Here is a 25,496-nt window from a genome sequence, read left to right as displayed (position 1 = left end):
TGTCATGTCTGAGGAAAAACAAGGAGACCAGTGTCACAGTGTGCTTGAATATGTGAAGAAGGATACATGTATCCTGTAAGTCTAGGAAGGCGCTGGTTAGGCTGTGGAGGGCTTTAAAAACTAGACACCAGATTTTTGTGGCATCTTGTAGGCAGTAATAGGGAGCCACTAGAAAATATTAAGTAGGAAACTGATGTAGTCAGTTTGTCCTTTAGAAAGATCAGCTGAGTGGAGGATAGACTGGAAGGGGAGAAACTTGTGCTAGGGTTACTGACAGTGGCTTTTGCAAGAGTGTGAGGTAATGACTTGAATACGTGTCAGTCAGTAAGTACCAAGTGCCTTTTTACGTACCAAGCACTGTGCTAATCGCTGGGAATATACAAAAAGGCAAAAGAAAGTCTGTGCCCTCGAGGCCCTTACAATGTAATGTAAACAGCAAGCAGACAGATACGTACAAGGAAGCTGTGTGTTTGTCCTTCGTTGTGAAGAAGACCATGCCATCAGAGAAATAATGACATGACTTGCACTTGACTTTGTTTTGAGTGAGGGAGGGCTGTGCAGGTCACCAGCCTCACTTCTCCAGAGCTGTCTGAATCCAGTGACCAGATATTCATCAGAATGACTGGAGATGACCCAGTATGAGGCAATTGGGGTTAAGTGACTTGCCCAAGGTCACACAGCTAGTGAGTGTCCAGTGTCTGAGGTGAGATTTGAACTCAGGTCCTCCTGACTCCTGCACTGGTGCTCTATCCACTGCACCACCCGGCTGCCCCCTTACAAGCAAGCTGTATGCAGGATAAAAAGGGCATCAGAGAGGGAAGGCATTAGAATTAGAGATTCTTTGGAAGATGAGATTTTATTTGAGACTTGAAGGAAGTGAAGGAAACCTTGGGTAGACATGAGAAGGGAGAGCAAAATACCTAGATCTGAGAGATAGGGAATGTCTTGTTTGTGGAACTAGGATTGAAGAATATGTGAACAGAGTGAGGTATGAGACTAGAAAAATGGTGAGTTATGAAGAGCTTTGAATATCCAACAGAGGATTTTGTATTTGATCCTGGGGGTAATAGGGAACCTCCTTGAGGTGGGGGAAGAGGCATGAGGGTGGGAGGGAAAGGGGAGTGATATGGTCAGACCTGTGCTTTGGAAAAAATCATTTTAGTGGCCAGTTAGAGAATGGATTGAAGTGAGGAGAGACTTGAGACAAGCTGACCCACAATAATCCAGGCATTAGACGATGGGGGCCTGCACCAGGGTGTTGGCCGTGGCAGGAGAAGAGAAGGGGGCGTATTTGAGAGATGTTGCAAAGGTGAAATCGACAGGCTGTGGCCACAGTTTGGTCGTGGGAGAGGACAGGGGAGAAAAATAGTGAGGATTCCAGGATGATTACTAGATGCTGCCCTTGACAGTAATAGGAAATTTGGAGTGGGGAGGAGTTGGAGGGAAAGATGATGAGTTTGGTTTTAGATGTGTTTAGTTTAAGATGTCTACTGAATAGCCAATTTGAGATGTCTGTAAGGCAGTTGGAGCTGCGAGATTAGAGATCAGCAAAGAGGTTATGACAGGATAGGTAGATTTGGAAATAATCTGTATAGAGATGATAATTAAGTCCATGAGAGTTAATGAGATCAACTGGTGAAGTAGTATAGAGGGAGAATGGAAGAAGGCCCAAGAACCCTATGGGACACCTACAGTCTGAGTTTGATCTAGAAGAGGATCCAGCAAAGGAGCTTGAGAAAGAGTTGGTCAGATAGGTAAGAGAAGCAGGAAAGAGTGGTATCCCAAAAACCTAGGGAGAAGAAAGTATCAAGAAGGAGAGAGTGTTCAACAGTGTCAAAGGCTGCAGAAAGATCTAGGAGAAGGAGAATTGAGAAAAAGCCATTGGATTTGGCAATGAAGAGATTGATTGTAACTTTCAATGGAGCAGTTTTACTGTCATGATGAGGTTGGAAACTATATTGTAAGCCATTAAGAATGAGAGGACATGAAGTAGAGGCACCTATTGGCTATGATCTTTTCAAGGAGTTTAGCCTTAAAGGGCAGAAATTATAGGATGATATTTATCAAGGATGAAAAGATCAAGTGAGGATTTTTTTCAGGATGAGGGGAGACCTGGCATGTTTTTAGACAGTAGGAAAGGAGCCAGTAGACTGAGAAAGGATGCAACCTGTTAAAAGAGATGATACAGAATAGGATCGCTTGAGTGAGTAGATGGTGTTAGTCATGGTAAGGAGTAAAGCCACTTCTTCACGTGAGATAGCAGCGAAGGGGGAGATAGTGGTAGAAAACATCTGAGTGATAGGAGATGAGGATGAGGGATTGGTGTGAACTCCAGTTTTTTCTGGAAAATATGAGGCAAATTTCTCAATTAGGGGTGCAGGGAAAGGGGAAGCCATGGGAGATCTGAGGAAGGTTGAAAAGATTTGGAAGAGCTGTGAAGAGTGAGATAGTGTATTGATAAGAAAGTTAAAGAATAATTTGCATAACAGCAGTCAGGGCCCAGCTGAGGTTGTGTAACATAAATTTTTAGTGTACTCAACCAAAATGATTGCACGTGTGATTTTCTACACATTTGTTCAGCAGTACACGTGTAGAAGCAAAGGGGGCAGATGACGGGAGTTATCTAAGATCATGACCTTGTGTGTTAAGTATGAGTGTGAGAAATTGAGGATGACTTGAGAGGATGGTGGTGTTGACAGCAATAGGCAGGCATGAGAGACTAGACACCGCACAGATGTTCGCAGTAGAAGAATGTTAGGAAGTCATGAACTTATGTTTAAGGATAGAAGAACACGAGGAAGAATATTCTTTAGGACGAGAATCTAATACTTAATGAGCAGAAAATCTTTTCTCATATATATTGATATCTTCATTAGCTTTCATAGTTTCTTTAAGTCAACTTTAAGAATTCCTAAACACCGAGATTTAGGTGAGTATGTCTATGTGGCTAAACCGTGAGGCTGTTAAAGAGCTTACTTATTTTTGATAATTCCAGTATTAATTTACTTGGAGAATCCTACGTGAATTCGTTGATTTTTATGGGCTTTAGTTTCCCAGTCGATAAGATCAGAATATTACGAAGGTTAATGTATTAATGAACCTGTTATAACATCTCCGAGCAAGTGTCACGAAAACAATAGACGTGGCATCTTGTTTGAACCGTCATTTGGCGCTCCCGCTGTCTTTACTGCCTTTTTTTCCTCCGATATTAAAGCCCTGAAACCTGAATGCAGCAATGCAGGTGAGATACCATTAGAGTTACAGGAAGAGTTCTAGCTTCAGTCTGTGAATCTCTATGCAGTGCCTTTGTTAAAAAACAAAAACAAAACACTGTATAAATTAGGCACTCAATTGTAATGTTCATTTAGGGCACATGCATCTTGTGGCTTCAGTATTTTGTACTAAGATGCAAAAAATTCTTTTGGTGTTAGAGAAATTGATAGTTGAATGGGGCTGAGTGTCCCAAAGGTATTTTATCCAAGTTATACAGATATCTAAAGACAATGTCATTTTTCAAATCCCACCTAAATATAGCACAGAATTAGAGCGATACTGGTTATGTTAGATAATGATTTGTCTACACCTCTGATCTGATGGCTCACTAGAATCATTGTTGAATATGACAGTTATCATTTGAATTGATGGCCTGAGGGTTCAGGATGCCAGCAGGACAGTCCATGTGAATTCTTCCATCTCATCTCAGCAAATTAATGGGAAAGGTTATTATATATAAAAAGACACACTCTGCCATACATAGGAGCAATTCTCCAAAATAACTAAGTCCTGGAACAGATAACTTCAGACTCTGAAGTCCATTGTTGGAATAGTGCATCTTGGATCTTAGTCAAAATACGACTAATGTATTAGCAAAAACCTACATTGGACATTAACTAGGAAACTTTTTATTTTATTTTTAATCATTACTGCCTCCATTTGTACAGTTTAGGTATTACACTTGGTGTTTAGTCGTTGGTTGATGTTCACTTGTTTTTAAATATCGTATTGTCCAGGTGTACCTAATGTCTGATTTCTGGTTTTTCATTTACCTTTTCAAGTCTCCTTCGCTGCTGCCAGAAATAATTAAGACTGATGTCCCCATTTACTTATGCCATTTAGCGAAGCCAAGAATATAATTTGTTTGCATAATTGTGGATCTCCATTCACTACCTCTCAAAAAACAAACATAAATGTCTTTCATACTGTCGGGAGATGAGTTGAATAGTCATGGGTCGTTGAAGTAAATAGATGTAGAGGACGAAAACAAGAAAACAAACCAATAGTAATATAACGTGGATTCGGATCTCTGTGCAGTTCCTTAATGATGGTTCTTGTACCATGTACCCAAACTTCCCAGAGGGAATAGTACAGCAGTGTGAATCCCACTTAATAAGTATCTGTGAAGAAAATGGGTGACTGAACCACTGAAGAAGAGTTCTCTTCATGGCATTTTATCTCATGAATGCAACTATTGAAACAGTTAGGTCACTTTTCTCACTTATTATTTACACTATTTCTATTTCACGTCAAACCAGCAGGTATTTCCTGAGTGTTGTGTGCGAGGTCCTGTACCAGCTACTGTGAAGAGTAAAAAGAAATGTGAAACGTAGGCCTTGTATTCAAGGAGCTGAGCTTGATTAGGTGCTTACAATCTAGCTTTACTTGAAAATAGGGAAGATCAGGTGGCGTGTTCCACTGTAATGACAAGCAGACGTCCAAAGGACTGTACTCCTTGGCCTCTACCATCTTAACAAACATGTTTAGCTTTAAGATATGCTAATTTCTTTTTCATGTTTTATTAATATCAAATAGTATTAAGGAAATGTTGAAACTTGGTTTTCTCATTAGGATTTTGGTTATTATTGATTCCTGATCATTATTTGCTGAAATGAAGCAGATAAAGTTCATAGTTAGTGTATTTGAGATTGTGAATATATACCCAAAATGCAATTTCCTGCAGTCCTAGTTACTTTTAACTCCAAAACACTTTGACCTAGAACATCCCAGATAATTAAAACAGAAAGCTAATTTTGTTATTTTGTTAAATATATGCAGTTAATTTCATAGCTTTCTTCATTATTTCAAGAAAATGAGAATTTCTTTCTGTTGTTCAGCTCCTGTTTTAACAAAGAACTTTTAGGAACGTTTTGGTTTTTAAGTATTTGTTTTGAAAGCCCCCATGCTAATAGTACCTAATCTAGATGTTTACGTTAATAGCTAAACCATGGGCTTCTTATATAGAACCCTGAAAGTTTTTACATTTACCTGACTGTAAGTAATGTGCTCATTATCCAGGTATCCATCAGCTGTCTAGTTTCCAGTTTAACAGGTGTTCCCATACAGTTGGAGATTTGATTGATCCTGATAGTGAGCAGAGGTCTCTTTGTTCTCTAGTGCAGTATTACACATGTATGCAGGGATAGTGCTTTACATTCTGCTATCTTTACTATATGTTTCTTTTTAATACCCTCTACACTTTTGTACCAGTCATAGATCCCAGTTTTGTATCAGCTGCGCTTGTCATTTTGACCTTGATCTGTTATGGTCTGTTATGATAACTCCACCATGGACAAGGAATATTTTATTGAAAGTTTAAATGTTCCGTGAGTGATAAAAAACAGCATCTTTGTAGCTTTTGAAGAGCCAAGTTATTCAAAAGTGGTTGCCACAGCTACCACCATCCCCATATACATAGTTCTTTAAGGTTTGCCAAACTCTTTATGTATTATCTCATTTAACCCTCACGACAATCCCATGATGTAGGTTCTGTAGAGAGGTTAGGTGACCTGTTTACAGGTCACACATCTGGTAAATGTCTGAAGCAGGATTCGAACTTGGGTCCTCCTGACTCCCATGTCCAACACTACGTCCATTGCACCGCCTCCCTAGACTTAACTACAATTTCTCTGTATCTCAACTTACTCTGTATATATCTTGAATGTACATAGCTGTTTTGCATGTTTTCTCCTGTCAAGATGTGAATGCCTTGCGGACAGGGACTGTTCTTGCCTTTGCTGTGTTCTCAGAGCTTGACTTAGTGGCTGGCACATGTTAGGCACCTAGTATCAATGCTTCTCAATTTGACCACTGTAGCTGAGAGAGCTGGTAACTTAACTGCAACTTATACCTTTTAAATTGGGCTCCTTTCCCAAAAACAAACATCAGATTTTTTGTTAGTAATGCAAAAAATAGAAGAATTAGTAACTGATAAATACTGCTGATTAACTCATAAATATTCTAGTGGATCTATGTTCTTATCAGTGTATTTTATTCAGCCACACAGATGGCAGCCCATCTGTGGTTGCTTTTTCTTCATGACCTTGATCCATGTCATCCCATTCTTCACGATGTCATCTAATAAAAGAAAAACCCCAAATATCTTGATTGGCGTATGAAGTATGAGCCCATAGCAAACTTGATAGAAGTCCATTTAGACTCAGCAAAGTATGAGGAACATTACTTTGTGCATAAAAATCGTGCTTTGACTTATCTTCTTTTTAAAAGTAAATTCTTACATTGTTGTTGACTGATAAGAAATTAACTTTTTCCGTTTTCTTGTTTTTCTTTTGCTAATAGTTTTGAGAGTTTGTCTATAAAAATGGAAAAACATTTTGCAAAAATAGTGTTGTCATGTTGAAGTAATTGTGAATTCATCATTCTTATTTCACAGGAACAGCTAGTTAAGATCACGATATAAAACTCCATAAACACAATGACCAGTAACAACAGTCATAATGTCACTCTGCATTTCACATGGTAGAAGTAGTCTGGGCACTCACATTTTCTTATTTGGTGGAAAGACTGGAACTCGGGTTTGCGGAATCTGTTTTATGTATTTGAATCTCACCTGGTGAATGGGAATGGTGTGTGCTTCAGCTGTTAAGGGAACACCACAGGAATGGAAGGGGGGTATGGAGCACTCGTAAGGAGGCTTGTCTTTTGGATTTGATTCAGACAAACCAGTTCACTTGTGACACGATCTCTCCGTGTGGTTGGTTTCAGGGGGGATTTGTTCAATTTCCCACGCACTCAAGAAGTGGAAGATGAAAAAATGGAGGATGAACCTAGCCCCTGGCCATGCCAACAACAGCCCATCAAGCACACTGCTCATGTTGAGGCCCCTGTTCCCTCAGCCGCACAACAACAGACTGTTACACAAGTGCCATCCAGTCCAAAAGGAGACACTGTGGAGATGGATGTGGTGGAAGAATCCCAAACCAGTCGGGATCAACACGGTAAAGTCTTGTGTGCAAGCCCAGGAACACGAGAGGAAAGCACTTGTCCCAGCACAAGTGACAAAGAAGTACAGACAACAGAACATTCCCTTTGGGCTCCAACTGTTGTTTCAGTAGCAACACAAACCTCGAAAGGAGCGTGTGAACAAGTAGAGGTGGGGACCAGCACGGCTGACCAGAACCTTGGGAGACAAGATGCTAAGGTACAGACTGAGAGGAGGAATGCTGAGAAACCTGCAAATGTCTCAGGAGATGATACCGACTCTTTGCATAGCCAGGTAAGAACAGGCCTGGGCCTTCCCTGGGATCTTCTCAACTGTGTGATCTACTGGTTAATAATCATGTATTAGTCAATGGAGAAGATGAGACTTTGACAGTACAGGGCTATGTTTCTTACTGAGCACCAGGGAGTCTCTCAAGAATGGAGATGGAGGTGGAGTGGGAGATATTAGAGCTATAACTAATCTGTAATGTTACAGGGAAAACGGAGTAGTATTTGAGTTTAAGTAGATCTCCTTTCTCTTGAAAGAGAGGGTTAGGTGAACAGTCTGCACTTTATTTCATATCATATATGAAATATTTCATAATTCATACTGTGGCCCTTGATACCTTCCTGTCCCTTCCTCACCTATCAGGACTTAGTCTAGTTCCTAGGAGTCCTCTTTATGGAGTGTGAGGGAGGACGGAAAGTTGGTGGGAAGGGGTTGGAGGAGGAGCACAATAAGGATAAGAAGAGAAGTTAGGAAGTGAAGATTTGTAGTGGGTGGGAAGGTATCAGGGGCTGATGGTCGGGGCGGAGGAAGAAATTCAAGAATGTAATGAATGGCATGCTAAAAATTGGGTGGTTTTAAGGAGAGAGAAGGTGATATGTTAGATTCACAAGTCAGAAAATAAATGTTCAGGATTTCTTTAGGTGGCTGTGGGATCCTTGGGAGGAAAACAGATGGAAACTGATCTAGGTTCACCTCGGTAAAGAAGTTATGGCCCTCTTCACTTTGGATCTGTTTTGGAAAGGCTTCTTTCTAATCATAAATCCCTCATCAGGTGCTTTCCAGGGTCTCCTGTGTGGAGCTCATTTCATTTACTGATGCCTCTTAAGGAGTAAAGTCCTGTCAGTCGTCATAAGAAAACTTTAGTGCTTGAAATGCCTGCATAAAGAGGTGATGTTCTGAAGCAGCGTATTAGCACTAAGAGGATGGTAGTTTCAACCCACTTTAAGTCCATCAGTCCAGGCACAGGAGATGTTACATATCAGCCTCCTGTTTCCCTGTTTTCATCTTTAAGGTGTTAGTTGAATCTTACAGCTTAATAATTTGGGTCCGTTTTTTGAGCTTTGGCTGTATGTGGGCATGGTGGTTAGAGAGCCTGCCTTGGAGTCAGGAAGAGCTGGGTTCAGTCCCCGTCTGTGACACATTCTAGCTTAGTGACCTTGGGATAAGTCTCTTAGATTCTAAGGATCCTTAGAAACCCTCTAAAGCTGTAAATCAAAAAAGATTTGTTGGTCTGTATGAGTGGAGGGAATTTGTACACTGCATGTTCCCTATATAAATGAACTAATTGGTTCAGATCAAAAAAATTTAATTACTGCTTCTCTTTTCTCACCTAAAATATATTCTAGACTCATGGTTTCATTGGCATAGGGAACTTTCAGTGAATATACCAATTCCAGTGGGCAGCTGTTCTGCAGCTTGTAGGCATAGAGTGTTGCTTGGAGGCCATGGGAAGTTAAGTGACTTAGGTGTCAGAGGCAGCACTCGAACACAGGCCTTCCTGACTTGGGGCCAGCTTTCTGTGTGCTCTGCCATGCTGTCCCTTTCCTCACGAACATGCAGAGCAGTCACCTGAAAGTCTGGAGATCTGACTTCTGGTCTCAGCTTTGCCCCTGACTCATGTCCTTTTCCTCTTTTGATGCCTTCTCTGTGCTGATAAAGCCAAGGAAGGCTGTGCATTGTGGGTAAGACTGAAGTCTGTTTTAGTGGAAGCTCATTTGCTCCTGTAGTCCTCAGGGTTTGGATTGTGCCCCTGGAACTAAGGTTCTCTGCATTTAAAGAGTGTCTTCTTTGACACTGCCCTCATCCTCCCCATTTATGAGTGAAAAACCAAGCTGCTCCCTCTCGGGCAGGTCTTTTTCCGAGAGCTGTTCATGAGAAAGCAACGTTAGTGTTTTTGTCCTTTCCTCTTTCATCTCTGACTCGTCTGTTTTTATGCGGCTGTCACTTGGCTTCTCCTGAGTGGGACAAAGTGAAGACTTCTCATCTAGAGTGGATCAGCCCCTAGGCCTGAGTTTCTAAACTTCAGACACTTGCCACTCATCTCCCCTTGTCTGCTTAACCCATTTCCTTGTCACATTGTACAATCAGAACCCCTTGCAGAACAAAGGAAATGTTGGTTCAGTTTCTTTTTCGATTCTTTGCATCGGGAATTTCTGAGAATATGCCACTTGCTCAAAACATTAACCAATAGAGTTAAAGGTTAAGTTGGGGGGAGTTTTGTGGTTTTTAGCTTTACAATCCTGTATCTGCTCTTGTAAGACACCTCCCTGCTCCAGGAAACTGGTGAAGGGACCGCCTGCTTCTTGCAAGAACCACGTAAAGGACTTTGTGTTCATACTTGGAGATGCCTCTGAGTAGTCAGTTTGAGTAGGGGTCTTGCCATCCCACACGGTTTTTTTCTTGTAAGTAGCACAAGTGTTTGATTATAAAAGATGTTTATCATCAGTGATTACGAAATTCAGGTTTGATATGATTTCAAGTTAAAATTTGTCCTGAAGGAATAATAAGCAGCATCTGAAAATGGTCTTCCTCTCAGGATTGTTACCTGGCATTTATGATTGTAAAAGGTATGAAGATGGGTATGTGTTAGGCGTAATATCACTTCAGTACAATTGGGGTTTTAAAAAGGATGGGATAGAAATTTGATAAGTAAGCGATGAAAATACTGATGTCCACAACGTAATGGTAGAGTTAGCTTCTTTGCTTAAAGCTCGAAGGGGATTCTAGTACAGGAAGTTATAGATGTGAAGGAACCAGACAGTCTGAGTCATGGGATTGAGAGATCTGAGGAGAGAGAAAAACCACTTACATTGCTTTAGTAAATATCTCAGTCGAATTTAAGGTGACTTTATCTAATCAGGGTAAGAAGACTGTGCCCACATGGTAGATTTATTGAAGGGATGTGGAAATGCATTCAGCTGAATGATAATGGTGCATTTAAAGTTTCAAGTCAACTTAAATAGTTTAAATTTTTAAGTAAATCTAAATGTAGTTATATTAGAAGTTGTTTTGTTAACTAAAATTGGTTTATGCTATGGAGCAAGCATATTTACAGAAGTATGTGAAAGGAAGCTTATGGCTAAATGTGAAAAGACCTTGGTTTGAGGTCTTGTCATTGTTGCCACTCACGTTCATGAGGGTTTTGTGATAAACTGTAAGTTGTTCTCAACAGAAGAAAATATTTATTGTATGACTTTTGCATGATTTTTGAAAGACCTACCTCCCAAATTTGTATTTGTAAGCTAATCTGTTATAGGAACTTCAGATTTTGGGGGGGGGGGGGTGGAAGATAAGGGACAAAGATAATGGAGACTAGGAATTTTAAGGCAAAATAAAACCTCTTGGCGCCCCCCGCCCTCCCCCCCTTTTTTCTCCTTTTAAAATCCAGTCATTACAGAAGGACTTCTTAAGAATCTAATCTGAACTGGAGGTGCTCAGAGAAGAGATGTTAACTTTCCATTGTAAAAGGAGAGGAGTTGGCCCCAGCCCCACCCAGGGCCCCTAAGATCTGAAGAGTCTAAAATGATCGCCCAAGCGGCGTGGCTCTTCACTTCTTAAAGGTGTAATCTCCATATAAAATGTAAGCTGCGTATGGAGTCCTGAACCTGGAATTTATTTAGGCAATAATGTCTAGTAATTGATTTTTAGGACAAATTTAAGATTTAAGATGTGAGTCCCGGTAAAATTAGTTCAGATCTTGCTTCAGATGTTTGGTGCCTGTGTGAATACAAGCCGGTCCCTTAACCTTGTTTATGTAGAATGGGGATGATCATAGGAGCTGCCTCCTACAGTGGCTGTGAAGATCAGATGAGATAATGTGAGATAATAACTGCCAGCTGTTGTCAATATAATCTCTTACCTAGTACCTATTTATGAGTAATAATATATTTAAATTTCAGTGTTTGTGTTGGAATCTGTCTTAGATTTCTTAGAGACCCGTTTTCATGTGATAGCTTTTTATTAACATATTTTCCCCACTTCAGGTATGAAATGTAGAAAATATGAATTTATTTCATCCCACATATTTTCCTCATGGCAAGTAAGTTCATTTTCAGCAGTAGCAGCAAAAGAATATATTATGAATGCTTGTTCAGAGTAGCTGAAGAGATATGTGTAATCCTTTTAACTTTAAAGCAGTGCTAGCCAGGGTGAACCGTTCTGAACAAGCATTTGCTCAGTCAGCAAGCATTGATATGCCTTCGCTATGTCAGGCAGGCACCGTACTAGGAGCTAGAAATACTGGGACAAAGACGGTCTGTGCTCACAAGTAGCTTGCATTCTAATGGAGAACATAACTTGTACGTAAATAGGTTATTGCAAAAGAAATACAAGGTAACCTTGGTCGGGAAAGTGCTATTAGCTGGAGGGACTGGGATAAGATTCATGCAAAAAGTGGTGCTTGAGCTTAGTTTTGTATGGATACCATGAATTCTAAGAAGTGGAGGGGTGAGAGGTGGGCAGAACAGTCAGTGCAAAGACATGGGAGTCGGAAATCCAGTGTCAAGTTTGAGGAGCAGAGAGAAGGCCAGTTTAACTGTACTTTAAAGCATGTGGAGGGGAGTGATATGTAATACAGAAAGCTAAGCTGGGACCAGGTTGCAGAGAGCCTTAAATGCCAAACAGAAGAGTTTCTATTTGGTCCTGGAGATTATAGGAAGCTGTTGGAGTTTATTGAGGTGTATGCTGGCTGTCAGAGGGAGAGATGGTAACAGGATTGGAACTGCGCTTTATGAAAAAATCATGTTGACAGCTCTGTGGAGGATGTCTGAGAATGGAGCAAGGTAGGGAGGCCAGTCAGGAGACTGATGGAAGAGTCCTAGTGAGGGATGATGAGGGTTTAAGTAAGCTGTGCAAGTGGGAAGGATGGGATAATAAACATGAGATGTTGTAGAGGAAATGACTATTAGTATGAAATAATGTGATGTTTATATTGAAGATTAATTTATTTGTTTGAATTCTTTAGTTTTTGTAGCTCCTTATAAAATAGGAGTTTTGCCAAATGTACATCAGAGGTTGCAACTTACAAGCTATTAGGATTCGTCCTTGAAAGAAGCTTTAATGTGGGAAATATCAAGGGTTTACAGCTGGAAAGAAAGCTCAGAGGTCATCTAGTCCCCTTACACGTAAGGAAACTGAAGCTAACAGATAAAATGCCTTAAAATATACCTAGTGTTGTCAGACCTAGGTTATTTGACTTCAAAGTTGACTCTTTTTACAGCTCTACCAAGACCTTATTTCCCATCACAGAATTCATATTAGAAAGACACCTTATAAAGTCCTTCTGCCTAAGTATAAGACTCATTCCACACTGGAGATTTCATATGGGAGACAAACTAAATGAATGGTGACAATTGAGGGGAAGGTTTTTTTCTCTAGAACCAACACTTCATGTGTCAGCAGTTCATAGTAGAATGAGAAAAATTAAATAAAAAGAAATAAACATTTTTTTAATAAAAATAACATGACATTAGTACGTAGAAGACTGGCATTGGAGTCAGGTAAGCCTGGGTTAGAGTTGCCTCTGACACGTACCAGCCATGCGACCTCAAACAAGTCCTTTTATCTCTCCGTGCCTCAGACAACTCTCTGAGAATATAAATGGCAAGGTACAACTGTGCATGTGAGTGTGGGAGGATTGGGTACCAGGAATTCTCTACATTGATAAAAGCACAGAATTGGATGGAAAAAAAATTGTATGTTTTATATTGTAGTATGAGCCAAGTTTCACTTGGTGTTTTCACGTTTAGCCTTCATAAAGGCACAAGGTTTTATTTGAATTAATAAATTATTTTTCTTTATGATAGAGCTATAAACAGGATTCTCATTTGTTCAAAATTTGTTTGTAGACATCAACCCAGGTTTTAGGCGTAATACATTCACGGCATGTCTGTTAAGTAGATTATGTACTGAATGTTTCACCACTGCAAGAAATCTTGTATCCGTTTCCAGCTGTAATTAATTCACGTAGTTTTACTGCATTCTGATTTCATGAAACCCATCAATTGTGTCATTTTGAATTGGTTGGGTTATAGTTCTATCCATTTGTATTAGTGTGTAAATTATCTGTTCTACTGTTTAAACATTATAGGGAGAAGAAGAATTTGACTTGCCTCAGCCCCCACCTGGCCAGGTCTTGCGTCGTCACATGAGAACTATACGTGAAGTGCGCACACTCATTACACGTGTTATCACTGATGTATATTATGTAGATGGCACAGAAGTGGATCGAAAGGTGACTGAGGTAATAATATACTAGATTTAAGTGACAAATTTCACTCAACAGAATGGTACCTTGGGTTTCTTGTGACCATTCTATCTTTTCCCTATGTCCCCATTATCCAGCTGTTGATGCTTTGTTTTCTGTATGTTTTATATCAGAAAGTAAAAGGGTGAAGTAGCTCCGAGACCTCCGCACGAGCTAAAAGTTAATGATTCCAATTTGTAATCCTCTCCAGTCCTGATTCTGCTGTGTGGCCCTGAACTTGTCCCTTAACCACTCAGTGACCTTTTCTTTTAATGTAGAGATTTAGAAATGACTATCAAACTTTCTCAGGTGTGCAGTATTAATGAGGAGCAGCATACTAAAAATACAGTTTAAAATTTTTATATAACGTTTAAAAACCTTAGTATAGGATCATTGGATCTAAAGTTGGAATGAATCTCAAGAGATCATCCAATCCACCTCCGTACTTTTGTGGACGGCAAAATGGGCCTGGTGGTGGGCAGTGCTTTTAGGTCGCACAGGTACTAAGTCTGAAATAAAACAGGATTGGAATCTCATTTCTTTGACTCTAGATCCACTATCACACTATAATTCATATGCAGGTTGTTATACGGTTTTACAAGGCATCTGTTGTAATCACCCAGTCAGTCAGAGAATCACAGATTTAGATAGAGATGGACGGAACCTTAGAGGCCATCAAGTCCAATGCCCTGATTGTACAGATGAGGAAACAGAGCCTGAGAAGAGGTTAAATGATTTGTTCAGGGTCACATAGCCTTTATATAAGGTAGAATTTGAACACAGGTCCTCCTGACGGAGGCCAATACTCTTTTCACCACTCTAGGCTGCCTCTTTTCTTCCAGCTTTGGAATGTTGGCAATAGATTGCTTGTGAAATTCTGAAAGTTCATGTTTTTGGAAGCTGACGTAGACTCATCTTCAGGGTTGGTGTAATGTCTAAGTTTTTAATGATCACGTTGCCACTTGTTGCTCTGGTTAAAGTTGTGTACTTACCTCAGAGCTCGGGCTGAAATTGGACATGGTGAAGGAATCGCATATTAGAACCTCTGCTGGTGAGTCTGATTCAGAACTGGAGAAACAGGGCAGGAAAAGTTATTCCTTTTGTATCTAGAGACTCAGCATAGTTTTCAGGTTTTTTGGCTATCTTAAGAATCTGTTAAGAGGTCCATTATTGAGCCTTTGAAAGAACTAATGCTTTTATGCTCAACTTTTACACGCAGTATGGTGAAATATCATATTAAGGCCTCAAATATATATGTTTGTCTCATAATGACAATAGCTCCCATAGATTTCATTAAGATTTATAAAGCACTTTGTTCATAACAGCTTTGTTAGGTAGTAGTGGAAACATTCTTATCCACACTGTAGAGATCCATTAGCTGAGGCACAGAAGGGGCCAATCCCTTGTCCGCATGTACACACAGCGGATTTTAAGGCCAAGATCTATGTTGTTGGACTGCGTGTTGCTGTTTCTGCTGTTTGGATGTTCATTACCCATATTAGCAATTTGGGGTGATCTTTCCTATGGCAGCTGATCGTTTACATTTCTTCTTCTGAAAAGTATTTGTTCATTTTATTGGGAATGCCTTTTGGTCTTATATATTTGAGTCAGTTCAGTGTGTATTTTGGATTCTTTTTTGGACTGATCCTGTGATTTCAACAGTATGAGAAACTGCCTCTGCAGCTTGACTCGTCTGGGGTCATCCGGCCAATCCGCCTCACAGCGGGGACTGGAACCTCGGTCTTCGGAGCCCAGCTCTGCCCAGCATGCCATGTGTTCTCTCTGTCTATTGATATCAGACTTGTCAGGAATATTTAATGCAAACCCACATTTGGTTAAGAGTGTGCTCTCCCCTGCCCCTCCTTTCATCCTCCAAGCCACAGTTGTGAAAGAGATCTTCTGTTTTCTAAATGGTTATATGTGGTTTTTTATGTAGGCTGTGGATGTGAGACACTGGTATCATCTGAATTTCTACTTCCTTCCCATTTTTCCATCAGTTTCTGATGTTATTTGCCCAGTTACTGAGTTATTTACCCACTAGTTTGATTTCCTGGCTTTACGGACTGCTAGGCTGCTGTACTTACTTATTTCTGTGTCTGATTGGTATCACTTACCTACCTTTCTCTTTTGAATCAGGACCAAGACAGTTTTCAGGTTTACTTATTTAGAACATAGTTTGTTCTGTGGTGATGCCTGTGTCCTCTTAATTCTTACACTTCCCTGTTATTTTCCACAAGGTTTCAGACCTTTTGTTCTCTTGAGCGATCGTTATTATTTTGTCCAGTTCCATAAAGTACACTGCAGTCTGAGTGATGTCCCAGCCCCGTGGGTGCAGGGCTCTGCTTCCATCTTCTTGAACCTTCCCCACATAGATCTAACAGGACACTTGTGCTGCCTATTGTTGGGACCTCTTCTCAGGTTTTATGCCAGTCGCCTGTCCACCTCTAAGTTACTTTCTTCAGGGATAGGGAGGGAACCCTCACTCTCTGTTTGAAGATTTTCTCTGCCAGTTAAAATTCTCAACCCATGTGCCTGTATCTGTGAGAGCTGTGCTGAGACAGTCTACCACTTCATCTAAGGCATTCACTTGGGTGCTTTTTCAGAAAAAAATAATAGTTCTATATCCAACATTGGATGATTTTCTATTATCATGTTAGTCTTGCTTCAGGAATGAAGAAACCCACATCCTCTTCTAGACTATGGTCACTTCAGATGATTCATTCCTTCTCCCCATACCTGCCCCAGAAAACATGTATATTGGAGTCTCAGGAAGGGCCCGTAGGGTAAGATGTAAGTAACATTGAACTTGGAGTCAAAAGACCTGGGTTTGCGTTCCAGCTCCAATACTCACCAGTTGTGTTATCTTGTACAAGTCATCTCTTAGCTCTAAGCCTCATTTCCTCATCTGTAAAATGGAAATATTAATCCTTGTACATCTTAAGAGTAGAAGTAGAAGCCCTTATAGTAACATTTCCTTACTAGATAATAGATAAAGAAGGTTGTCATAGGTAAGAAAACAACAGGAATTATTGAAGACCTTTTTGACTCACCTTAGAGGCCATTGAAGACTTGTGTCATATGAGCAGCCAAAGGACACACTCTTCTATCATTTTAATTCCCCTTAGTGATCACAGAGTAAACTTGTCCCTGTTGTCTTGCCTTAAACAAGGAAACTTAGAGGTCCCTTCATCTTTTAGATAGGGAAACTGAGGTACAGTGAGATTGGTTACATGACTTGCCAAGGACACAGGTAATAAGTGGCAGAGCTGAGGTTCCATTTCAGATGTTCTGTCCAATGCAGCAGGATTTCTTCAACTTCCCCTAGTGGGCATTTGGAGGAGTGTGCATCCTCTTGGAGAATGAAGCTACCTTATGCAGTTTTTTAAATAGGGATCTGTTACTGCCAGTGCTCACCACTGTTGGAAACTAATGTGAGGAGCTGCCGCATATTCTCTGTAAAGTCACACACCAGAAAATTCTTATTTAAGGTATTGGTGTACTGTTGCTGCTGTTAGTCATTTACCAGATAAATGAAGCTGTTGAGATCCTTGTTGTTTGTCCTTCATTCCCAAAGAGGATCATGACATGAGGAGGTGAGATCATGACTTGGATTTAAGTGAATCAGGGCTATGCAAAGTCACCAGCCCCACTCTTTTCCTCTGGAGCCAGGGACTCAACTGGCCAGTTCCAGTTGAACAATGCAGCTTCCTTCCTTCTTTCCTTCCTTCTCTCCCTCTTTCCTTCATCCACATAGGGAATCATACGCTTACTGGTGGGTGCTCTGCCCAAAGGAATATAAATTTTGATCGATGGAACCTGATCTGTAGCCTGGTGTTTTTGCTTAAATGTCCTGGTCCAGGGCTCCTCAGAGCAGATTGTCACTGATACATATGTATTTTGATGAATAATATTGTTAATGGTTGCACTAATTAAAATAATACCCTGTTTCATATTCTTTGAATTATTCTTATAGTCAGTAATTATTTTAACGTTTTATCTTTTGGCTTGAAAACTGTATTTCTAACATCCAGTAATACTTAGAGTATTGCTGCTGCTTATAGCAATAAACCGACTAGTTTAAAGATGATCGTCTCCATTTTACACACGAGGAGGGTTAGATTCAAGGGTGAGTCCACGGGGGTGGGGCTCAAGCTTAGGTCTTCTGATTCCAAGTTCAGTGTTGTTTGCCATATGCAAGTTTTTTGCAACTTCTAGCTATATTTTACCTAGCAAGATTTGAGGTATGGATTGCAGGACAGCAAAATAAAGGATTTTGCATTTCACAAAACAAAACTTGTACTGTGTGTATTTTTTTAATATACCTTTTTCAGCAGAGGATGTTTAACATTTTTCTCATGTTGAAAGGGTGTTTATCGTTACTTTTATATTGTCTGGTACTTGTTTTGTTCTGTTTACGTGAAGGGAGAGAATCAGGGGGTGATGGAAGGAGCCCTGAGGCGCGGCTAGACCCTGGCTCTGCCGCCAGCTCTGCCGACCTGGGGAGGTCATTTCACGTCTCTGGGCCTCATTTGTAAAGTGAGAGGATTAAATTAGTCTTTTTTATTTGATAGTAATAAGGGTCAAGATTTTTCCCCACATCTTTGATACCTTCACTTAAATATACACCCTGTGAATTGATTTCTCCACACCTTAGAATCTCCTTGACTCTTGCACGTGACTGTGTCTTCTGTGTGCACTTGGTCTATTTCAGGTGCGTGTCCATCTTTGTCCTCTTTAGTTCCATCCGTGTCTTCCCTATGAGCATGTTTGGGATTGTGATACTAAGGAGTTAAGTCTAAGACTCTGCTGCTTTGATGATAGAAAGTTTGGTATAAAAATCCTTGCAGATTGTTTTTCATTTTTTTCTTCTGCTTGTTTTCTTCAATTTTCAACCTTAGACATGATTGGAATGACTTTTGACTGTTTCTGCTTTATGATGTGAAACTACTTGTAATCATCCATAATCCTTTTGATAAGATTTTACAATGAGTTTATGATTTAGATTAGAGTTGCCTTTGGTTGTGCCCTCCCTTTCTCTTTCATTCGTTTTCATTTGCGATCTCTCTCTCTCTCTCTCTCTCTCTCTCTCTCTCTCTCTCTCTCTCTCTCTCTCTCTCTCTCTCTCTCTCTCTCTCTCTCTGTCTCTCTCTCCTAGGCAGTAAAGTGAGTGAAGTGTTCCCTGACTAAGGGACTTTCTGGCATCTTTTGTTCTCGTAGCAATTAGTTTACATTAATTAAACTTCTTTATAAAATAATAGTCATGATAGTTGGAGGTGAGGGGCATAGAAAGGCACTAGTAACTGGAGAGAATCATGAAAAGCCTTGTGTAAGAATTAGTGCTTGAGCCAAACTTTGAAGGAATCTAGGGACACCTAGGAAGTGGAAGGACAGAGGTGTTGTGTGTTCTGGTCAGAGGTAAATAGATGTCATACGGAATGTCACATATGGGAATAGTAAGGTCAGTTTGGCTGACCCACTGAATATATAAAGGGGGGATAACACATAAAAAACCTGAAAAACTAGGTTGGTGCCAAGTTTAAAGGGATTTAAGTGCTTAAGAGAAGAGTTTACATTTTGTCCTAAAGACAAAAGGGAAACAGGAGCTTGTAGACAAGGAACTGTAACCAAAAATCACCAAACTGTACATTCCCTTCCACCATTTGATATTACTAATGATTCGACTGCTAGCCATTTGCTCAAATTCTTGTATGGGTTTAATGAAATATTATCACCCATAAGAAATTACCAATGTGAAGACTTCAGAGAAACTTGGGGTGATTTGAATGAACTGAATCAAAATAAAATGAGCAGAAGTAGGAGAGTGGGTATCACAGTAGCTCCAACAACACCCAGGAGGGCAGCTTGGAGTGCCTGAAGGATTCTGATCAATGCAGAGATTGATCATGACTTCAGAAGACTAATGGTGAGTGTGCCTCATGCTGCTTGTAGAGGAGGGATGAACTAGAGGTGAAGGATCAGGGGTGGCTAGTGTGATGGCTAGGTTTCCTTGGTTGTACTTATTTGTTCCAACGAGGGGCTTTGGAACACTTACTTTGAGAAGTGGGAGAAGGTGTGAGATACGGGGAGAAACATCAGAGCGATACACAGAAAGAAACAAGTTCAGAAGTGGACAGAAACAAACAGCAGTTTTGTTATTATCTTGTTAAAATCTCTCTTATTTGATTTTTAAAAAAAGTCCTTTTTTAAGTTCTTCCAAGAACTCTTTTTTTGGGACCATTTGACGTTTCTCATTAAAATAGGAGTGGCTTTTTTAGCTCCATTATCTTCTTCTCAATAGTAACCCAGATCTTCTCTATCCCCATTGTAATCATCTGTGCTTGAGTTCTTTCTCCTTTCTTTACTTATTTCATTCATTTATTGATTGTTTTATTTTGTTGTTAGCCGCTGTCAGTGCAATCACGTTCTAGTCCCAAGGTACAGGGAATGCTGCCCCAAGCCTCGGATCTTTCCTACTGTTACATGGGACCCACCCTAGAGCTCTTCTCTCCACTCCTAAGCCACACATGATTTTGCTCCCTCTGGTTCCTCGGGTGGCTGTAAACTATAGCTGTCATTTCTGCCCTGGAACTGAAGCCAGGTATTCTGCTGTCCTGCAAGTGCCCACAGCCAACAGGGTCCCTGCCCCTTGCTACTGCAGTCACTAGGTGTGTGCTAGCTCCTCCTCCTTGCAGCCAGTCTGGGACACATCTGGTCAGCACAGCTGTGCTTGGTGTCCCTTGGCAGTAGTAGGTCCTTTAAGGTCCTATTCAGCTTTCAGACACCCCCACCCCACGCCAGAACAGGTCTTAAGATGAAAGTTTCTAAAACTGGGGCTACTTCTTAGCCCAGCTGCGCCCAGGACTTGTTTGTGAATTTCTGTGTAGTTGGCCTGGAGATGTGCGCTTTACTTAGGTGGGACCTCTGCTCCTGGAGGTTGGGTCTTTCCAGGGGTCTTCTCAAATTGTCTTAGGAGATCGCACAAACAGAGCCAATGCAACCAGGATTAGAAGGGAAGCAGAAAACTGGGAAAGAATTTTTACAACTAGTGTCTCTGATAAAGGCCTTATTTCTAAAATATACAGAGAACTGAGTCTAATTATAAGAACATATCATTCCCCAATAGATAAATGGTCAAAAGATATGAACAGGCAGTTTTCAGAGGAAGAAATTAAAGCTATTTATAGTCGTATGAAAAAGTGCTCTAAGTCACTATTGATCAGAGAGATGCAAATCCAAACAGCTCTGAGACACAACATCACACCTATCAGATTGGCTAACATGACAAAACAGGAAGATGATAAATGTTGGAGAAAATGTGGGAGAGTTGGAATAGTAATTCATTGTTGGTGGAGCTGTGAGCTGATCCAACCATTCTGGAGAGCAATTTGGAACTATGCCCAAAGGGCTACACAAACGTGTATACCTTTGATCCAGCAATACCGCTAATAGGTCTATATCCCAAAGAGATCACAAAAAAGGGAAAATGTACAAAAATATTTATAGCACTTCTTTTTGTGGTGACCAGGAACTGGACCTTGGGGGGATGTCCATCAATTGGGCAATGGCTGAACAAGTTGTGGTAGATGAATGTAATGGAATACTACTGTGCTATAAGAAATAATGAATAGGAGGACTTCAGAAAAACCTGGAAAAACTTACAGGAACTGGTGCTGAGTGAGGGGAGCAGAACCAGGAGAACGTTGTGCACAGTAACAGCAACAATGTGTGATGACTGACCTTGACAGACTTGGCTCTTCTCAGCAATGCCAGGGACCTAAGACAACTCCCAAAGACTCGTGATGGAAAGTGCTGCCACATCCAGAGAAAGAGTGATGGAGTCTGAATGTAGATGGAAGCAGACTATTTGCTCTCTTTTGTTTTGTTTTTTTCTTTCTCATGGTTCCTCCCATTTATTCTAATTCTTCTATACAACATGCCTGTTGTGAAAACAGGTTTAATAGGAATGGATATGTAGAGCCCATGTCGTATTACAGAGAGAGAGGAAGGGAAGAAAGTGAAGAAAATTTAAAACTTACGGAAGTGAATGTAGAAAATTTAAAATTAATTTAAAAAATTTTTAAAAAGAAAATTAAAAAAAATTATCTTAGAAGAATAATTGCTTTACATCCCGTCTTTATTTCTGCTGCTATCAAGTGATCTTCTGTCCTTTTTTGTGGAGGAAATTTGGAGAGCCAAAAGTTTTCTGACCTATTTTGCCATCTTCCCAGAACCCTCTCTTTTTAAATCCTCTTCTTTTTAAAAAGAGTTCTTGTGATCTTAGACTAAAACCCAGTTTTATAATCTGAATCTTTTTTGCCATTTTTAAGTTTTGGTGTCACTCATTTTAACCTAATTTGTCAGTTGAAATGCACTGTCTTAATATCATTCCTCAACTTTGTTTTCTCTTTTTTCCTTCCAGGAGGCTGAAGAACCAGTGGTGGAGTGTCAAGAGTGTGAGACTGAAGTCTCTCCATCACAGACAGGCGGCTCCTCAGGAGACCTGGGGGACATCAGCTCTTTTTCCTCGAAGGCATCCAGCTTGAACCGGATGTCAAGTGGGGCAAGCAGTGGCCTCTCAGTTGCACAAAGCAGTAGCAGCTCAGGGAAGGGAGCTGGTCTTGGCAAAGGGAAAACAAGTGCAACAGAATCTGCAGATTTTGCCTTACCCAGCACACGTGGAGGCCCAGGAAAACTGAGGTGCAGATATTGTATCCAGAGGTAGGGACATGGGCTTAGTGTGGGATGAGGAGGCTGATGTAACTTATGGAAAGGGGAATGATGGGAATGGCAGAAAGAGAGTTCGGAAGATTTTCGCCAGCCCTCAGCACCCCCTTGCCCCAGACTAAATGAGTTCTCTTTTCCTCCCTTGCTTTTGGGTTGTTACAGTAGGTGTTGCTTCTTTAGGGTACTTTTAGCTGATAGTTAAGATACTGCTGGAGGATCAGTGTGAGCCTGTCACTCTCATTCTGCTGGCAAAGTACCTTCCTTCATAGGCCAGAGACCCTGATGGGCTCCTAGTAGCAAATCATAGGAGGTATGTGAATATTAGGAATATGATGGACATGATGGGGGTGTGCTATTCCTGTGACTCTTTCCCTGCTTCTTAGGAACTGCCTTGGAAACCATAGAATCATAGAGATGTAGATGGAAGGGACCTTAAGAGTATAGAGTTCAAACCACTCATTTTTCAGATGAAGAAACTGAGGCCTGAGAAATTAGGTTCTTTACCCAAGTTCATACAGATAATAAGTAGCAGAGCGAGAATTCAAACCCAGATTTTCTGATGCCAGATCCAGAGCTTTCCCACTGCACCATGCTGCCTTTCTCACTTCCAAAGTCTTTTGCTTTTATGAGAAGTAAAACAGGTTTGGGGTGATGACTTCACACGGGTTCTTTACTTTCTAATGCAGATTCTGTCGTGGACAGGAAGGCAAGACAAATAGAAGGAGGTTTGCTGAGTTTGAAGCTTGTGCTCAGAAGATTGATTAGGAGGCATTTAGCTTCATCATAGACAAGAATAAAGCTCACTGTTTTCCTCCTTTCTGTTTTTACTCCCTTCCATTTCATGATTGAGATGTGACTCATACACTAGCTTATCACTGAATTAGGGGCTGGTACGTGTTGACCAGGCCTGCAGCCTGGCATGAGAATTCCCTAATAGGTGGCCTCCGACTAACTTGCCTTTGTTCTGCAGCGCTAGAAAAGGGGCCACTCAGATAGGGGCATCGGTGTGTGAGGAGGATGGCGATGCCGGCCTTGGCATCAGACAGGGAGGAAAGAGTCCCGTCACACCTCGCGGCAGAGGACGACGGGGCCGCCCTCCTTCTCGGACGACTGGCACCAGGTATTTGGGCAGTGTGAGATGTGCTTCGTTGGGTTTTTGTTCATTAAAATAGGAGGAGGAGAGAGTAGTGCATGGGGTGCCAGGAGAGAAGAGGGGATGGTGTAGGGACTGCCAGATGATGTGAGTAAAGGTGAGAGCAGCTGGAAGACCAGACTCATGACTTCAGAATCCGTGGCTGATCATTCCGCTCCTTCTCTGAGGCAGGGAAATGAGAAGTTAATGTGCATCCTCCTTAATTCATTCATCTCATTCTCACTTCCTCATTCTACATTTCCTTTTCAGAGAAACAGCTTTGCCTAGCCCTCTTGGTGTCGAGGATATCTCAACAAGTGTCTCGCCGGAGGATAAACCCTTCACTCGCATTGTACCCCGTATGCCAGATGCCAACAAACGAGCAGATGGCGGTACTGGAGGTTTATGCCGTAGCGACTCTCCAGAGATTCCTTTGCAGGTTGTTGCTGGCCCATCTGATGGCCTAGACTCCTCCTCTCCAGGAAACAGCTTTGTAGGGCTCCGCGTTGTAGCCAAGTGGTCCTCCAATGGCTATTTTTATTCTGGGAAAATAACACGAGATGTTGGAGCTGGGAAGTATAAGCTCCTTTTTGATGATGGCTATGAATGTGATGTGTTGGGCAAAGACATTCTCTTGTGTGACCCGATTCCGCTGGAGACAGAAGTGACAGCCCTTTCAGAGGATGAATATTTCAGTGCAGGTAATGAAAGGAGCAAAGTTTTTAATAGCTCAGTGTGTCCTTGGATACGTGGGGTGCTTTCATCAGTTACTGAAAAGTCCCCCCCAACCTGACTATTCATTAGGGTCCGGTCAGAAATCATTCACCCAAAACTAGCCACTCTGATTGCTTCCTTTTTTATTTACTGTCTGTCTTGATAAAACCAGACAGATGACTGCAACTGAAATAAATCAGATAAGTAACTGTTCCTAGGAAGAAGTTGTACTGATGCCTGCGGGTGTTCACATGTATGCAAAAGTGCACATACCCAGTTTTGTCTGGTTTGAGGAACTGGCTTTCTGTCCTCACTCCTTCCCCTCCAGGGTACAAGTTTCTGAGGGGTAGCAGTGAGAATCTTTTCTGCTCTATGCCTTTCATTGTTTCCTCTTTCTGAATTAAACTGGTAGTAAGATATTGTTCATTTGTTACTTAGAAACAGTTTACCTTTCTCAGAGTTTTTCTTTTCCTTTAGATGATGAGGAAAAAATTATTTTGTTTCTGAGAACTCAGGCAATATTTTATGATTAGGAATCTTGAGTTTCTATTGCTTGCTCTTGTCAGTCTGGAGCAGGCTTGCTCATCTTATGGTTCTTGATGGCAGGGCAGTTTAGAAAGATGATGTCTAGTAAGAGTTCCATTTTTAAAAAAATTTTGTTCTGTGACTGAAAGAATTCTACCAAATATATGAAACAAAACAAACACCAAAAATTTGGTCTAAAATATGTTCCAGATATATGTACCAAATTCTGAAAACTTGGTTTTAGGTACGAAAATAGCTCTTGTAGGTCCGCGTTTAGCTCTTTGAACACCAAAGATATATTGTCTCCAGAATAAATCCTGGAGAAAATAATTTAATTCGATCCCTTTGAGCTCTCAGAATTATTTCTACAAGTCAGTACCGGTGGCTTGTTTTTTAAATTCTTTTGTTTCTTTTTTAAGTCTATGAAGTATTATGTAGCTCTTACTCTGGCTGATTAATTCTTGACTTGCTGGTGTTTCTTTTAAAACTTGGGATTTCTCTTGTTGAGTTCTGTAGTTTTGTGGAGCTCAGGAAGGATTGTAAAGAAATTTATGCTGACGAGCAGAACTCAGTCTTACTTTCTCTCTCTTGTTTCTGACATTTGTCTCAAGCCTGTGATACAGGATTCTGAAAGTCGGCTCCTTGGGTTTCAG

General features: G+C 40.8%; 1 protein-coding gene across 15 annotated transcripts in view; it reads left to right on the top strand.

Annotated features, from left to right (window-relative positions):
- The window catches only part of LOC140514444 (TP53-binding protein 1-like), a 130,598-nt gene that overhangs the window by 89,405 nt on the left and 15,697 nt on the right, over positions 1-25,496 (top strand). For all 15 annotated transcript variants that reach the window (XR_011970632.1, XR_011970633.1, XR_011970634.1 and 12 more), the window contains 5 exons: positions 7,000-7,510; positions 13,593-13,745; positions 22,168-22,466; positions 23,443-23,592; positions 23,875-24,305. Coding sequence is in view for 11 of the 15 variants with exons in the window: in XM_072624826.1 (XP_072480927.1) it covers positions 7,000-7,510; positions 13,593-13,745; positions 22,168-22,466; positions 23,443-23,592; positions 23,875-24,305 (1,544 nt within the window). In the remaining 4 variants the exon portion in view is untranslated. The remainder of the gene's footprint in view (positions 1-6,999; positions 7,511-13,592; positions 13,746-22,167; positions 22,467-23,442; positions 23,593-23,874; positions 24,306-25,496) is intronic.

The sequence above is a fragment of the Notamacropus eugenii genome, chromosome 7 (genome assembly GCF_028372415.1).
Source record: "Notamacropus eugenii isolate mMacEug1 chromosome 7, mMacEug1.pri_v2, whole genome shotgun sequence".
Taxonomy (NCBI): Eukaryota; Metazoa; Chordata; class Mammalia; order Diprotodontia; family Macropodidae; genus Notamacropus; species Notamacropus eugenii.
Note: the sequence above shows the minus strand (reverse complement) of the source record. Positions and strands in the feature narration are given on the sequence as shown.